This window comes from Prosopis cineraria, unplaced genomic scaffold (genome assembly GCF_029017545.1).
Source record: "Prosopis cineraria cultivar Desert tree isolate PC_DT_omini unplaced genomic scaffold, ASM2901754v1 PC4, whole genome shotgun sequence".
NCBI classification, from domain to species: Eukaryota; Viridiplantae; Streptophyta; class Magnoliopsida; order Fabales; family Fabaceae; genus Prosopis; species Prosopis cineraria.
This window is the reverse complement of record NW_026555335.1, coordinates 39296002-39312558: the sequence shown is the minus strand read 5'-3', so window position 1 is coordinate 39312558 and position 16557 is coordinate 39296002. Positions and strand designations below refer to the sequence as shown.

Here is a 16557-nt window from a genome sequence, read left to right as displayed (position 1 = left end):
TATACTTCTTCAGCTAGACATTTTTTTTAACATATTAGATATTTAAAAATGTAAGACATATTTAGTGTTTCAAGATATAATCATTATATTTCTTATAAAAATGTTCCTAATAAATAAATTACTTTATATTTATTTTAAAATAAAATATTCTATTTTCATTTGAGGACAAACAATTATTTTATTGAAAGATAAGATTTAATTAAAATTTTTTTATATTTTTTAGCAAAAATAATAAACATTTTAAATTAAGTTCTTTTTTAAAATCATTTTAAGCATGGCGATTGCCTATAATTTTATTTCAATTTCAATTTTACGATTCAGATCATCTCTGTTTTCGTTTTTGGCGGAATCGTTTGATTGACATACGTCTCATATCAAAATGTTTTTGACTAACTACAAATTATGGTCCGCAACAACTTGGTTTAGTTTTGCACTTATGCTCGCAGGTGGGGAACTAACCCGTTCATATCAATTTGTCATGTTAACCTAAATGAGGAGGATGGAGAATAAGAAAAACGGATAGGCCTCAAGCTAGCTCATAAAACCCTTATTATTATTATTATTATTATTATTATTATTATTATTATTATTATTATTATTCATCTCTTTAAATTCTCATTCTTCTAACTCTAACTTATTGCATATTTAAACTTTGCACCTCAAGTTCAAATAGCCACATATTCGCTCACTCGCACGAGCGTCTATTCGTCTTTCTTGCTCTCTATCTTCCTTGCTTGATTTCTTCATAATACTTGACTTAGTCACATACCATAGTCCCAATCCTTTCACGCATCACACTCCAGAATTAGCGTCTTTAATGTGAGAGCTTCCTTCAATCACATTTTATATTTAAGTTTCTGTCTGTCAAATTGCAATTTATGAAAACTTCAGTTTTAGAAACACCAATCTAAACACACAATTAGCAATAACAAGTTGAATGAAAGGTCTAAATCAGAAAAGTAAGAAAGGTCTAATAATCTTATATGAGAAGCAAGGAAGGCGGCAGGGAAAAGGAAGTTCAATTTTTGTGTGTCCTATGTTTAAATGCAATAGAAACTACAAATTTTAAATCCTTATCTTACAATGGTGAATCAAGCTTGAGGCTTCCGACTCTAACTCTGAACCCTGGTCTTCTTTTTAGCCATTCTTTTGGTGTCCTTTTCAAACAGTCTTTGCTGCATCAAGTCTAACAAACATGACTGCAAGTATTTATTTATGTCCATCACATGCTTTGCCATCTTCGTTGCCCAGACACGATTTTCCATACTTGTTTCCACCTTCATTTGCATGGCCATGTCTACAGGCATGTTCACTTTCTGCCGATACATAAAAACATTTGAAAACTTAACGTTTAATCATGTAGTTGAATAATTCAACTTTTTTTATTGCCCTGTCTCAATATATAAGTTGAAAGACATCATTTTTTATTTGCACTATTTTATGATGAACCAAGCAAAACTGAATTCCACTGTATGTGTAAGAAATAGTGATTATTGAAGGGAAGATAAAAAAACCTGCCCATCAGACATTTGCTGGGGGCATTCTAAGGAATGGAGAGTTGTAGTTCCCTTTTCCTTCGATGAGTTGATCAGCTGAGGATACTTGTCGAGAGAAGAGACAGTATACTGATTGGAAGCTCTCCTATGGTTTGATGTAGAGAGCATCGAAGACCGCTGAACAACCACCAGATTAGTTATTTTCCCTGCTATCAATAAAACCATAAATTTTGCTAATTTATGTTTATGTATATTCCAAGGACACTATTTGTCCAAATGCTTGAGAAACGAACATAACTGTGCACCTGATGGAGACTTAGTAGTATGAGATATCAAGTCCCAGATAAAGTAGTATAAAATGCTCAATTGGATGATTAAATGCATTGGTTTTTCCACCACAACATCTAGCTTTTAGGATAGGATTTCCCATCTCACTTCAGTACCCATGAGCACCTCACTACAAGGACTTAAGAGATAGTTTTTGCCACAAGAATATCAGCTAGAAAGTTAAATATCCTACCATTAGAAATAGTTTCTATAGGCCTAAAATCCTAAATGAATGACAAGTTGACATCTCTCTAGTCTCTACCACAAAGGGGCTGGAACAATAGCTAGTACAAATTAATAGATTGTGATACCTTTTTCGACATCAATCCTTTGAATAACTGTCAAGTTAATGACATCCCAGATGCAGATTGTGTTGTCTTCAGAGGCAGATATTAGGCCAGCTTGACCTGAGGTGAGGGCAGTTATAGTTCCACTGCATACTTGACATGAATCAGACTGACCATCATTACCTCCTTAAAAGAATTGGCACGACTCATTTAAGTTGGAAACACTGACCAAACAATGAGCCACTCACTCAAAATTGCATCTTTTTCTCTATGCCGCTCACTTACATTACTTTTAAAGGATAGATTTAAAAAAATGAAGCACCCACAATGCTCGAACATATATAGCCAATCTGTCAGGGTTAGATTGTCATAACTCATGAAAAGCTTCAAGTGTCATAAATACCTGTGTCCTTTCAGTTCAAGTAATTGGTCTGATGCAATACTGGAAGGTTCTTCCTCCACACCTACATCAAGCTTTTTGCCAATTACATGTCCATTTACTGATCCATAAAACAAAATCCCCTCTCCTTGGTAAAGAAAAATGGAAGTTATTGCCAAATGATGAACAAGAGATTGCACAAGACGTCCTGAGATAAAGTCCCAAACCTATATGAAACTTAAAATCCCACTTTAGCATGGAGCAAACTCCAACTAATGAATATTAGAATCTTGAGGAGTGAGAGTATCAATGTATTGATTAATCACCTTGCAAGTTCCATCGAGGGAACTTGATACTAAAACTGGAAAGTAATTGCCTGATGTGGTTAAGAGACCTGTTATGGTGGACTCATGCGCTGACCAGCTATGTAATAAAGAAAGAGAGCTTCCAGTTCCTTCCACATCTAACAAACTTCAACCAAAATGATCGTAATAAATGCATCACTATGATGGTTTGAGTTTTTTTATCTAATCTTATTCTAGAGGTCAAAATTCTCAAAATACTAGAGAACTCAGTCTTTACCTAATTAAAGACCAAACACATATCATGCCATCATCAGAACTAGAAATTAGGAGAGAATCATCATCAGAAAATAACACGCGGTTCAAAGTTTTAGCATGAGCCCTCCAAGTCTTGAGCAATTTTCCGCTAGTCACCTACAGATCATCATAAACATATCAAAATTTAAGGTGACACGAATATTCATCTGACAATTATATGCAATCTAATATTAGGGATGTATTAGCTTATGGCTAAGTTCGTTCAACAAGTTTCCAGAATTAATATATTAAAATAAGCATATGAATGCATAGATTACTGATGAACTAAATTAATGATGTGGGGGGGGGTGCTAGAGAAATAAGTAAGAGCAATACATATTATTTTACGTCTAGTGGATCATGGTACTTGCAGAGTCGGTCATTTTACTTATTTATTTGCTTTTCAGGTAGTTATTTCCTATCATCTTAGTTATGGATTAACGAGAATCCTTTTGGAGAGTCATGAACCATTTTTCTGTCTATAGATATCAAGGTTCGCAAAGTGTAGAAATCATCTCAAAATTAAATCAATATTCGTTTTTATCATATAGAGATTCTCTTTGGGCTTTATTAGTTATATGAGTTTATGAAGTTAGATTTTGATTTTCTTTTTCTTTTTCTTTTTTGGAATAGAAAGCATTTAAGACATTTCTAAACTCATAAAATTATGGCATGCAGTGGTGAATCATTAAAAATCTTAATATCAAGATTGACATTAAGAGCCGAGCAAGCCAGATTTTGATTTCATGTTCCAATAAAGATTTGTCTTTCTTCTTTCTCTCTACCTTGGATCCTATGCTTATCATAAATACTCAATAATTAACCCTTTTTTTTTTTGCCAAATATATAAATTAGGTGTCCTGGCTTACATCCCAAAGGTAAGCATTCCCCGAGAAAGCTCCTCCAGCAAGATATGTGCCGTCCTTAGTGCAAGAAAGCGGTCCAATGGCCTCCAATGGGTAGCTCCAAAGAGGTTGTTGAGGCTGAAACCAAAACAATTGAATGAAAATGAAGTTTTCTACGGAAAGTAAAGTAGTAATTCAGAATTTCAGCTCGAAACGTTACCTTGTTCAACGCCCAGATGCCAATGGCTCCACCACCAACAGATCCGTGTCTGTTAATTTGCGACGCTGCAATGAACTGGCCCCTTAAGCAAATCAACCCACTCGAAGGTGAAGCACAGTTTGGTAGGTGCAGAAGATCCTCTCCTGTGCTCATGTCCAAAATCTTTAACCCCAAACCTATGCTTTTGTCACCGCACACCACCAAAAGCTGTCCGTCGCTACCCATTATTTCTCCAGGCAAGCAGATAGAGACTCCTATACTTGCTGTTTTTCAAAAGAAACGGATGCATAGCATTGTTTGGGTGAGATTATTGGTAGTTCAAATCAGAGAATTTGAAATCCTCGAAGACCATTTTTTCCCCCCTTCACGTTTTAGGGGAAAAGCAACGTTAGGAATGTGAATTGCAAGCGTGGCGTGGTTCATCATTCATGCAGGGGTGGTGCAATTCGAGCAGCTGTTGTCAGAGACTTGACACGTATATCGAAGATGAGTTATTTTCTTCTTGTTTTTTGTTTTCTTGCCAACGCACATTGAAGAAGGGTCTCGTGACTTGCAATTATGGAGAGTATTAAACTAGGAATCGGTTTCAGGCGCTCATTCGTAGTGCTTAGCACCAAAGCACTGCCGTTTGGCAGTGGTTTTTTTTTTTTTTTTTTACTTTTTTAACCGCAAATTCATTATAATAATAAATAAATGTTATAAAATTATTATTTTAATATTTAATAAATAAATATTAAGATGTTAAAATTAAACCTGGATAATTTAACTCATTAAAATTTAATTTAAATAGTTCATATATAAATTTTGATCTGAACAATTTAAAACTACATTGAAAAAATTAGAATTGTAATTAAAAATAGTTTTTAATTTTATTGATTTTGCACAGTTATTTATCTATGAGAGATAATATGATTGAAGGTATGATCAGATATTAAATATAGGTACTTTTCTTAACAGAAATTCAAATATTGATTTATTAAAGTGTAAGAAACTAACTCATTTTACTAAACTCAACCCCTATTTTAAATTATCCAAATTATTTTTTATTTTTCAGTATAGTTTTCAATATTCAAACCAAAATTTTTATTTGAACTATTCAAATTCAATTTTAACATCTTAATATTTATTTTTTATTAAATATTAAAATAATAATTTTATAATAATTATTTCTTATTACAATAAATTAATAATAAATTTATGGTTCCAAAAAAGTAAAAGAAAAAAAATACTACCAAATGATAGCATTTTGATGCTAAGCACCATGGTGCTCATTCTAAGACGAGCACCAAAACCGAATCCATTAAACTATTTGGATTCATTGAAATGCATATTTGATTTTCAAAAGTAAAATTACATTTAAGATATTTAATTATTTATTGAATTTAAAAGTACATCCCAAATATAACTTGAATGTGCTTTTAAGGAATGATAATTAATAGAATTGGATATGGTGGAATGTAAGGGAGTGGAATAAAATGAAATACTCCTTCCATTCTAAATTATAAGATATTTTTTGGAGAGATTTACCATCCTAAAATATAAGACATTGTAAGAAAATTAAGGTTTTATTAAATAGGCTTATTTCAATATTATATTTTCTCCCTCTTTATATTTAATACTAATTAAATATAGATTTAAGCATATTAAATGAAGAGTATTTTTAAAATTTTATATTTTTTTTAAAAAATAAGACTGTTAAATGTATTTAATGAGGTTTATTAGTATGTAAAATTTTATACAAAAGTGTCTTATAATTTGAGGTGCAGGGAGTATTTCATTGTTTGGGAATTTCACTAGGTAAATGAATAATTTTATTTAATTATTATTCAATAATTAGTATAAAAGTAATACCAGCTCTTAATATAAGATGAAGTTTGGAAGCTTTTTGTTCTAAATATGAGATGAAATTAGAATGATTAATGCTTTATTTTCAATTTTACCCCTTGTATGTTTATTATTATTTTAGTTTTTTCTAAACAACATTTTATTATAATCATTAATTAAAAAATGATAAAATTGAAAAGTTATATATCTTTTATAATTTTAAGGTTATAACTAACATTGTTTAGTGAGTATGAAATTTTTTAACTTCGTTTTACATTAAGAACTTGATAGAATAGATTTAAAATGATATAACTATATCTTTTAGTTTTAGAATAATGGAAAAAGAGTGAAAGAAACTGAGAAGGATGGAAATAATTTTATAATAATGTTATTTACATCAAGCCCTTTTTCAACTTTATAACAAGGATTAGAAATTTTATTATGAGAATTTGAATTATTATTTAGACCACATTTTATAGAAAAATGTGATTTGCTCGTTAAACACATAAAGATAACTTGAAACTTAAAAGGGTTGAAGTGTAATTTTACTCTTGAATTTTTTTTAGGATCATTGAACATGTTATACTAATAAGTGGGATAATTTTTTTTTCTAAGCTATTTTTCTGAGGAGCAAAAAGCTCCTTCTATTAATCAGCCATTAACTTTGTCATTTTCTAATGACATGGCATGTGTGTGGGGCTCATGCCCAGTAACAGGTAAAACTCTAACCATATTTTTTGGTGTTAATTTGTCTCTAAATTTTTTTTCAGGAGTGATAAGCATCCTAAAGTCTTTTTTTAGAAGTGTTAAGTATCTTGAAGTCTTGTTAAAATAAAATTTAATAACTATTATTAAAATATTAAATATTTTCATATTTAATAATTTCAATATTATTAATTATAAATATTCATCCAAATTTTATAAATAACTTATAAATATTATTTAAGACAGTGCCTATATTATTATGCCCTTCGTATAGGTGGTGCAACATCCTAATTGCTTAGTTATAAAACTAATTACTATAAAAATAAATTAGTAATTGGTGAGTGATTAGAAATTTGGATGATAAATTGATATGTTGACTGTTTAAAATGTTAAATGAATAGATATGGGTGAAATGATCACGTTTTGAAGTGAAGCGGATGTGCATGGTGAGGAGTTTCCTTATTGTGCCGCACATCGGGGCTAGTGCTACTTGCACTGTAGCGCACAACATAGAAAGGTGATTAATAAGGACTTGTCTAGCTCGTGAAATAAAAGGGAGGAAGTGGAGAAATGCCATTAAAAGAGGAGAAAAGAGGGAACTTGTGCTACGTGTAACCTCTCCCAATATCCACTTGATATTATAAGAAGTTAACTAAATCACCACGTTACTACAATCATATAAATTCTCAAGGAAGGATTAATTTCAAAAAGCTGGGGCCCAAGACTTGCTTGATAAAATCATTAAGATCCTTTACTTATTAAAGTAATGCACAGCGAAAAGAAATCACATGCATTCATCACATAACCCATGCTTCAAAATACAAGAAACCAAGTCAGAAATCTAGATGTGCGTCATGGCATGCACCACATGCACTGCGGCATGTGGCATAGAGCCACAGGCATCCCTTCTCTGTGCCATGCACCGCAATGTAATGCGCAATGTATCGAGGCATGCATGACATAAATTCCTGATGTCATATGACAGTTCACAGAGTAAACTTTTAGCGTGCGCCATTTTCTCATATGATGTCCAACTGAAATGGTTCAAGTGCCCACACAAAACTTATTTTATAAGTTAGCTAATGAGATAAGTTTGGACATGATCTAATGGTCTAATCTAAATTTGAATACTCAAGTGTAAAAATCTACTTTTTTAATAATTTGGTGCACCCAAGCGTTTAAATTACACCCTTTGTCTCATTAGACCATTTGAGGCCTAGAACCAAGTCTAAAGGACCTTATACACCTGATTGACTACAATTTATATCATGTATACATACAAATTAAAATTTGGCTATTCAACAATCCATTTATACAACAGGCAACTTTTCACATCTTAATACATAAACACTTGTTTGGCCACATCTACCATAAGTTCACAACAAATTCACACGTTTTCACATTCACAACATGTTTATAATTAAATATTAGCCCATGTTTCTCCTTTCAATACATATTCACACATATAGGCTACACATATAGGTTAAGATTTACAAAATCACTACAAATCACAGCTTTAAACATGCATATGTTATTATATGGCAGCCTTTCATATAAGGTTGGTATTAATCATACATTTGTAGCTTGAGTTACTAACATAGCCATTGATAGCCACCACTTTTATGTTGAAGGTAATAAGAAGGTATAAGGTTGGCATTAATCATATATTTATAGTCCTGGCTGCATGATTGTTATTATTATGGTTTGGTGTATCTTAGGGGCGTATGGTTCTTATTTTTGCAACCCTAAGATGTGTATAAATGTGATATATTCAATGATATGTGTTGCATGTTCGGTTACATAATTGTTATTATTGTGGCCGAGGCTAGATTTAATGTATGTGTATGTGAGTTTTGAATTCATTGCCATTTGCATACAAATTTAATTGATATGCAACTGTATAAGCTAGGTGGACCTTAGTTATTGAGTAGTTGTACTCATCTCTTATTCTGTAATATTTTTAAGACCTAACTCATCGAATCAAGATTAAGAAAAATAACTAAAGGCATAGGATTTTGAGTAAATCCTACTTGTATGCCTCTTAGTTTTAAATTATGTGTATTAAAATTATTAATTTGTCAACTAGGATTTTATTCCATTATTTTGTCTACTTGCATTATAACTAAAAGTGTTTTGTGCATTTTGTGCCTTGAGCTAGTGGCAATGTGGTTGTTAAACTTAAATAGGGCTAAAATACTAGTTTAAGTAGGGTAAAGTATAATTGGTTGGCAATGATTGAATATTGATGATTTCATGCAAAGTTACCTCCCATTTTTTATTTTTTGTGAATCAAAGGGGTTGAGTGGTGAATTTATGAAATATGCGTGTTAATTTGGTTATGGTATATTGTGTGAGTTCAAAATAGTCCATTAAGTGTGGTCTAAGAGTTGGTGTAGGCTTTTGGCACATGTGTTGGAGGTTGGATGCCCTAGTTGTGAGTTTTTGTAAAAATTGAAAAGGGTGTCCATCTTTTGTTAGAAAAATAATTTGATTGTGAAACTTATGTAATTAGCTAGAACTAGGAGAAAGCTCTCTATAGACATTTATATCACTTTAATCGAACATCAAATGGAGACATGGGATGCGTTGTGCTTTCTTTTGATAGCGAAGTTTGTTGTCAAAATTCATGCAATGTGCCATGACACACCCGCAGCAAGCCGTGATACATGTGCTGCTTTTTGCACAGCTCACTATTTTAGAGTTTATATGCATTCTTTCTTCGATTCCCATACTTTCGCTTATGTTTTAAACCTTGATTTGCAAAAGTTAAAAGCATACGGGAGTATTTTAAATTGAGAAAACATGGGATCCCTGTTCGTGTAATTTGACAAATTTGAAAATTTTATTGATCGTCAGAGATTAGGGAGGATTAGTAAGGTAACCTTACTTGTCTATCTTGGACTTTACTGAAGTAAAGTACTCTTTAAAAGCCTTCTTTGACAATATAAACACTAGATCCCCAAATAATAGAGTCTTTCAATTTAGTCAAAGTAATGGGAGCCTTCAAAATCAAATTTGCATCATCTCCAACATAAAGGTTGTGAATTAGAGAAGAATTTCACTTAGCTACTATTCAAGGGGATGGGTTTTTGATGATTAAGTCAAAGACCTTGGAAATGCAAAGCTCTCTAGCTAGATCCCTATTGTTTAGCTTTCACCAACACTTATGAGACAAAGAAATAAATTCTTCACTATCAACATGCCATAAAAGATGCTTCTTGATAAGGTTAGAGGCTTTGAAAATGTCCTTTCAAAAGCAAGAGGCATGGTGAGGTAATTTGAACAATAGTCCCTTAGAATTCTTAAAATATGTGTTTTTAATTATGCTACCTTGAAGAGAATGCCCCTCACCATTAAACATTCTCTAGATCTACTCGGCTAAGAGAGCTAGATTCACGTTTTTAGCATTCTTTAAGCCAAGACCACCCTCTTTGGTAAGAGAAAAAACAATTTCTCATTTTGGCAAGATGGATTTTTTTTTACCATCATTATATCCCTATAAGAAATCCATGAGTTTTTCATCAATGGTATCACAAAGATGATTAGAAAATATAATACAAAAAAGAACATAAATATTAGATGCAAAGAGAACTAATTTAATTATAGTCAATTTAAGAGCTTGAGAAAGTAGCTTTAGTTTCCAAGAAGCAATTCCTTATATAATAATTTACCAGTGGTAGTGCATGATTTTGTCGTGGTATTGTAATTCAAAAAATGAGTATTAATCTTTTCACCACAATAAAAACATTTTTACCTACTTTAGAGTAAAATTTTTAAAAAATAAAGACTATTAATGGGTAAATGTAAAAACATGAAAAAAAATTAAGCATTCATTAGTTTATTAATAAGGGAAAATTAAATAAATTCATCGTTACCAAAAGATTTATGTCAAGCAAGAGAAGCAAGTCCATCACAATACAAATAAGAGAGATTTACTTACATTATTGCGTACTAGGTAAATACTCATAATTCGAATAACATAACTTGTTGAATCTTCATGTAAAATAAAAAAATAAAGGGAAAAATATAATTACTGATTATTGTACTTTAACGTGTTTTGAGTTTTGACATTAGTTCTTGTGTCTTTTCTGCCACTAATAGTCTTTAAAGTTTAATCTATCTACAACATTAGTCTATATATTTTTCACGGTGATCAATGTGTATATAAATTTTATTACTTGTTGTATTGACTTGTTAAAATAATGATAATTTATATAAAAAATAAATAAAAAGCAAAAAAATATGTAGGACATAAAACAAAATTCTTAAACATATGATCCGTAAAGTTTCAAAAAGAAAATGTGATAGCTAGGATATAAAGATAAAAAATGTTATAAGTAACCATTTTGCTCATATAATGTCCTTCTTATCCTAATTTTGCTAACTCAATAGCATAATTAATAAAGACATATATTTATTAGTAGATTTAACTCTACTTCGATAACAATTAAGGCTGTAGACAAATGAATGGATTAGGAATGACCACAAAAAAAAGGTAAAGGAACTAATACCATAATATCAAGATTTGAATTCTCACAGGTTTGCATGGAATAGGAGGATTGCTATGACTCTATGAGCAATTAAAAAAAACATAATGCTAGAAGTGTAAGCATCAACAATTGTAATGTTTTCTAAAATAAATATTTAAAAATATAGGCATATAAATAAAATTGAAAAAAAATTACCTCCCTACTTAGATGTATCATTTAATTAGAAAGCAGAGATAATTATTGTTTCCTAGTGTCTGAGGTGATGGAAGAGGCGATCAGAGGCAATTGTAGGGGTGAAAACATTATTGTTCGAGTGATGGAAGAGAGAGAGGGATAAGGGTCTAGAGTCTTTGCCCACAGAGTTTGTTTTCGGCTCTTCAGTAAAGGAAAAAGATAAGTTTTTAAAGTCTTCGAGTTAGGATCAGGCTACTACTCACCGACATCCAGTGCCTATATCCTATAAAGATAAACTTTTTGCTGTTAGGGGAGCTGTTTTCCTGGTCAAACACAATAAAGAAGATGATATCATTAACAGGTAGAAAGTTTACTTTTTGAAGAGAAATTCAGAGGAGGAAGCTGCTCAGAAGAATGATAGATCTAATAAGGATTAATCACATGAAGATAACTATCATGAGGGTAAATGGCCTAAACTCCATGCAACATTAGTGCAAGCCATGGATGAACTCTGTGATTGTGAAACTATTAGGGGTTGACTTTTTAAAACATATCATACGAGACAGAATTATTCGCATGTGGAAGCCTCAAGGGGAGATCAAGGTTATTCTGATGAGCAATGGTTATTTCACCGGCTCTTTTGTGAACAAGGAAGATCGAGATTGCCTGTAGATGATTGATGACCATTATCTCTTAGTACAGATATGGAAGCCTAATTTCAATCCCTGAAAAGCAGATACACAAAGCAAAATTACTGCGTGGGTTAGACTAATAGATTTATCGTTAGAACTTTACAATGTTGAGTCACTTATAAGAATTGGTAATATGATAGGAAGAATTATTCAGGTTGATTGGTCTACTTCAATATATGACAAAGGAGGATTTGCTCGGCTTTTTATTGAGATTGATTTTTAGAGGCCATTACTCCCATTTTTTGACTGGTGTGTGAAGATAGACTCATAGCATATGAGGGTCTCCACATGATTTACTTCTCATGTAGGAAATACAACCATATAAGAGACCAATGCTCGAATAATAAAGATGAACAGCAAGTTCATAATCCTACAAAGTATATGTTTCATACTAATACAACAAATAAAGGTCGATTCAGCAAAGATGGTGTGGAAAAGGGTACAAACATGACGATGGAAACAGGTTATGATGACAAATCTGGTGGCGGTAGTGAATAGGGGTCGAGTATGATTGTTCATCTTGATTTTCAGAGCAGTTTAAATAGGGAGAAATCTCAAGGATTAGAGTGAAAAGGTGGACTGGAGAACTATTAAAAATCGCTACATGATATGTTGCCAAAAAATCTTCATGGAGCTATATTAGTTCAGGATAATTTTAGAGGATTACGTAAGAAGGATATTTGGAGGGTGAAGGAAGAGGATCAAAATAGAAAGGAAGACCTTGGTCAATGTGCATTTAGTCAAGATTTAGAGCCAAATAATTTTGATTGGACCATGGTTAGAGAAAAGAGGAAAAATTCAAATAAACCCAAAATGAAAGGGAAGGAGAATCACGTGGGTACTGGTGAGAGAAGCAAAAATAAACATATGGTAGGCCCAAGTCTTAAGCCTATCTTGACTTCTAATACCTTTGATACACTTTAATATGGGCCGCTGCCTTTCAATAATAATTTAGATCTAGGAGCTAGCAGTACTGTTAGTAACTCTGTGGTTATGGAGGTAATTTACACAGCTGCTATGCTGAATGGGCTAGCAGATATTAGTTAAACATCTGAAGGTGACTTACCTTCATGAGAAAATATTAACAAGGTGGAAGCCATGGATGAATACCCTTTGACTGAAACTACAACTACAAATGATGCAATCATAGACAATGACTTAAACATAGGAGAGGATAATTCCTACCAACAACCCCAACTAGTTTTATGATTAAACAACTTTGGAATTTAAGAGGGATTAGCAGTAAGAGCTTTTCTTCTCTAGTCTAGGAGATGAAGTCTCATTATAAGGTTGACTTCTTAGCTATTCTTAAAACTTGCTATCATAAAGATATTGTAGCAAGAAGAGTAGTGCCTTTAGGATTTCAATACAGTGAGGTTATGGATGCTAACAATTATAGTGATGGAATTTGGTGTCTTTGGAATGCTTATAGGAAGAAGATTCATGTTTTAGAATCTAACTTCCAATTTATTCATCTTTACATTGAGGAGATAACAGGTACTTATTGGTTCCTTACAGTGATTTATCCTAGCCCTAACCTTTCCATTCATACTGGTCTTTGGCATGATCTAATATGAATACATGCCTCCTATCCTAGACCTTGGATTGCTGGAGGAGATTTTAATGCTACCCTCTATGATCATGAACATCAATGTCAAGCTCGTTACAGATTATCTAGTAATTAGGCTTTTATTGATTGGTTTTATGGGATTGACTTAATTGATTTGGGTTTTAGTGGCCCATGCTTCACGTGGTCTCGTGGGGACATAGCGGCTAGACTTGACCAATTCATATGTAATCAAAGCTGGGTCTTCTTATTTCCTAATACTGCAGTGACACACCTCCCACACTTTAAATTTGATCACAGGCCTCTCCTTCTTAATCTCAACGTTGGTGAAGGGTTGAGGAGAAGAAATCGGCCTTTTCATTTTATTACCTCTTAGGTCCTTCACAATCACTTTGATGATTTTATTGGACATGAATGGAAGGAAGATCTAGATTGGTGCTCAAATATTTTTGAGTTTGCAGGTGCTTGCTCAAGGTAGAATAAAACAACCTTTGGGAATATTAATGTGCATAAGAAGCAGATCATGAGACGTCTAGATGGTACTATTCAGGGACTTGATTGTGGAGGAAACGTGAGTGGACTTAAGGAATTACAACTCTCTCTTTGGAAGGAGCTTGAAGAAATTTTAATCCAAGAATCTCTTTTGTGGGTGCAAAAAGCTAGAGTTGAGTGGAACTTGTAGGGGGATCGTAATACCAAACTTTTTCACTCACATGCAAACAAGCGACGTAAGATCAACAAGATCAATGCTATTTATAATGAATAGGGAAATTAGATGTATGACGCTGATGAAATTAAGTGACTGTCGCTTCTTACTTCTCTAATCTTTTCGTCGATGAGGTTAGTTATCATCCACCTCTTGATTGCTCTATTTCTTATCCCAATGTGGACGATATTTTTCTTCATCTTTGCAGCAGGCCTGCTAATGATGAGGAAATTAAGGATGTGCTTTTTAGTATGGGCCCCCAAGGCCTCAGGGCTGGATGGTTTTAATGCTCTATTTTTTCAAAACCAACAGGCAACCGTTGGTAGGACTATGGTCAAATTTATTTAGGCTATTTTTAAGAATCCCAGGAGGATTAAGGAAGTTAATAAAACTTTGCTTCTGCTTATCCCAAAGAAAGAGACTCCAAAATCCTTTTGGGATATTCGTCTTATTAGTTTGTGCAATGTCATCTGTAAGATTATTACGAAGATTGTTGAGAATCTTCTGAAGAACTTTTTGCCCCAGGTTATCTCCCCTAATTAATGCAGTTTTGTTCTTGGGAGACATAGTACAGATAATATTATTGTAGCCCAAGAAATTATTCACTCAATGCACCATATGAGAATTAAGACAGGCTTTATGGTTGTAAAAATTGATCTTGAAAAAGCCTATGACAGAGTGAATTGGGATTTTCTTATGGCTTGTTTGAAGGATCTAGACTTACTAAAATTTTTTATAAATATCATATTTTACAGTGTTTCTACTGCTAGTATACAGCTGCTATGGAATGGAGATCAAGCTAATGAATTTGACATTTATAGGGGAGTAAGGCAGGGTGATCCCATCTCTCCATATTTATTTGTTATCTACATGAAAAAACTAGCACACTTAATTCAGATGAAGATGATGTCTATTGAATGGAGACCTATTCACCTCACTAAGATAGGTCCACCTATATCTTATCTTTTCTTTGTTGATGATATTATGCTTTTTGTTGAAGCATCACTCCAACAAGCAGACACTATAAGTGAGTGCTTGAATAAGTTTTGCAATAGTTCTGGGTTAAAGGTTAATCTTGCCAAGACTATGATTTATTTCTCTCCTAACATGTATTAATCCAAGTGTTCGAAAATTAGTGACTTTTTAGGTTTTACTCAAACTGAGGATCTTGGGAGATACCTTGGGTTCCAATTACACCATCAAAGGGTCACTAATAACACTTTTAAAGAGGTGGTTGATAAGGTTAAAGCTAAGCTGGATAGTTGGAAAGCTAATTCTATTTCTCTTGATGGTCGTACTACTCTTATTTCTTTTGTTAGTAGTGCCATACTAACTTACACGATGCAAACTTCCTTTCTCATTGTTAGTGCATGTGACGATCTAGATAAATGCAATGGAAAAATCTATTAGCGTAGTATATGGGATGGCAAGAAAATTCCCCTTATTGCTTGGAGTAATGTGTGTTTGCCTAAGGAAAGAGGAGGCCTGGGTCTTTGACAAGCCCAACTTCAAAATGAAGCTTTACTAATGAAGCTTGGCTGGTCTATGGTGGCAAAGCATGATGATTTTGGGTAAAAGTGGTTTGAAATAAATACAATTTTGGTGATGACTTGATCCATTGAATTGATCTCAAAAAACCCGGATCAAATTTGTGGCCTGGAATTAAACAAACATGGAGCAAAGTCATAGATGAATTTGGATCTTAACCAAAGTAATGTGGCTATTCGCTAGAAATGGGAGAGAAATGGCTTATTTTCTATCAAATCAGCCTATACCTCTCTTCAACATGATGATAGAGTAGCTAATTCCATTTGGGCTCAGATATGGAAAATAAAAATACTAGAGAGATGTCGGACATTTCTGTGGCTCGCTTCACAGGATAGCCTACTCATGAACTCAACACAAAAATGGTGAGGTCTTTGTGAAGATAATCTTTGTGCACTCTATTGTTCCCAGCCGGAGGACATCATTCATACTCTTAGAGATTGTGAATATACTTATCAACTGTGAAAATCTATACTTCTGACAGTTGTTTGGCAAAACTTTTTTGGATTGGAACTCCATGATTGGATAAAGTGGAATCTCTCTCCGAGGTGACAAAATATAAATGATGATTAGGGAGCGTTATTTACTATTATTAGCTGGTAGATATGAAAGCGCAAGAATCTTGCTATTTTTGAAAGAAGCAAGATCAATAATAAAACTATAATCTCGAGTGCGAGAGTCATAGTCAGAAGCTTGATAGG

General features: G+C 32.9%; 1 protein-coding gene across 3 annotated transcripts; it reads right to left on the bottom strand.

The window, feature by feature from the left end:
- Positions 1–777: 777 nt before the first annotated feature.
- On the bottom strand, positions 778–4620 carry LOC129309964 (protein ROOT INITIATION DEFECTIVE 3-like). 3 transcript variants are annotated; one of them, XM_054951759.1, is made up of 9 exons: positions 4154–4620; positions 3958–4071; positions 3072–3205; positions 2816–2960; positions 2514–2716; positions 2135–2256; positions 1515–1702; positions 1083–1316; positions 778–861 (listed from the first exon to the last, which is right to left on the bottom strand). In XM_054951759.1, exons 1-8 carry the CDS (start codon positions 4376–4378, stop codon positions 1113–1115), a joined length of 1335 nt encoding a protein of 444 aa, XP_054807734.1. In that variant the 5' UTR covers positions 4379–4620; the 3' UTR covers positions 778–861; positions 1083–1112. The 3 variants fall into 3 exon arrangements, 2 of the variants coding, with proteins under 2 accessions (XP_054807734.1, XP_054807733.1); XM_054951758.1 differs by lacking the exon at positions 778–861 and having other exon boundaries at positions 967–1316; XR_008592980.1 differs by lacking the exon at positions 778–861 and having other exon boundaries at positions 1188–1316; positions 1515–1673.
- Between the last annotated feature and the right edge of the window lie 11937 nt (positions 4621–16557).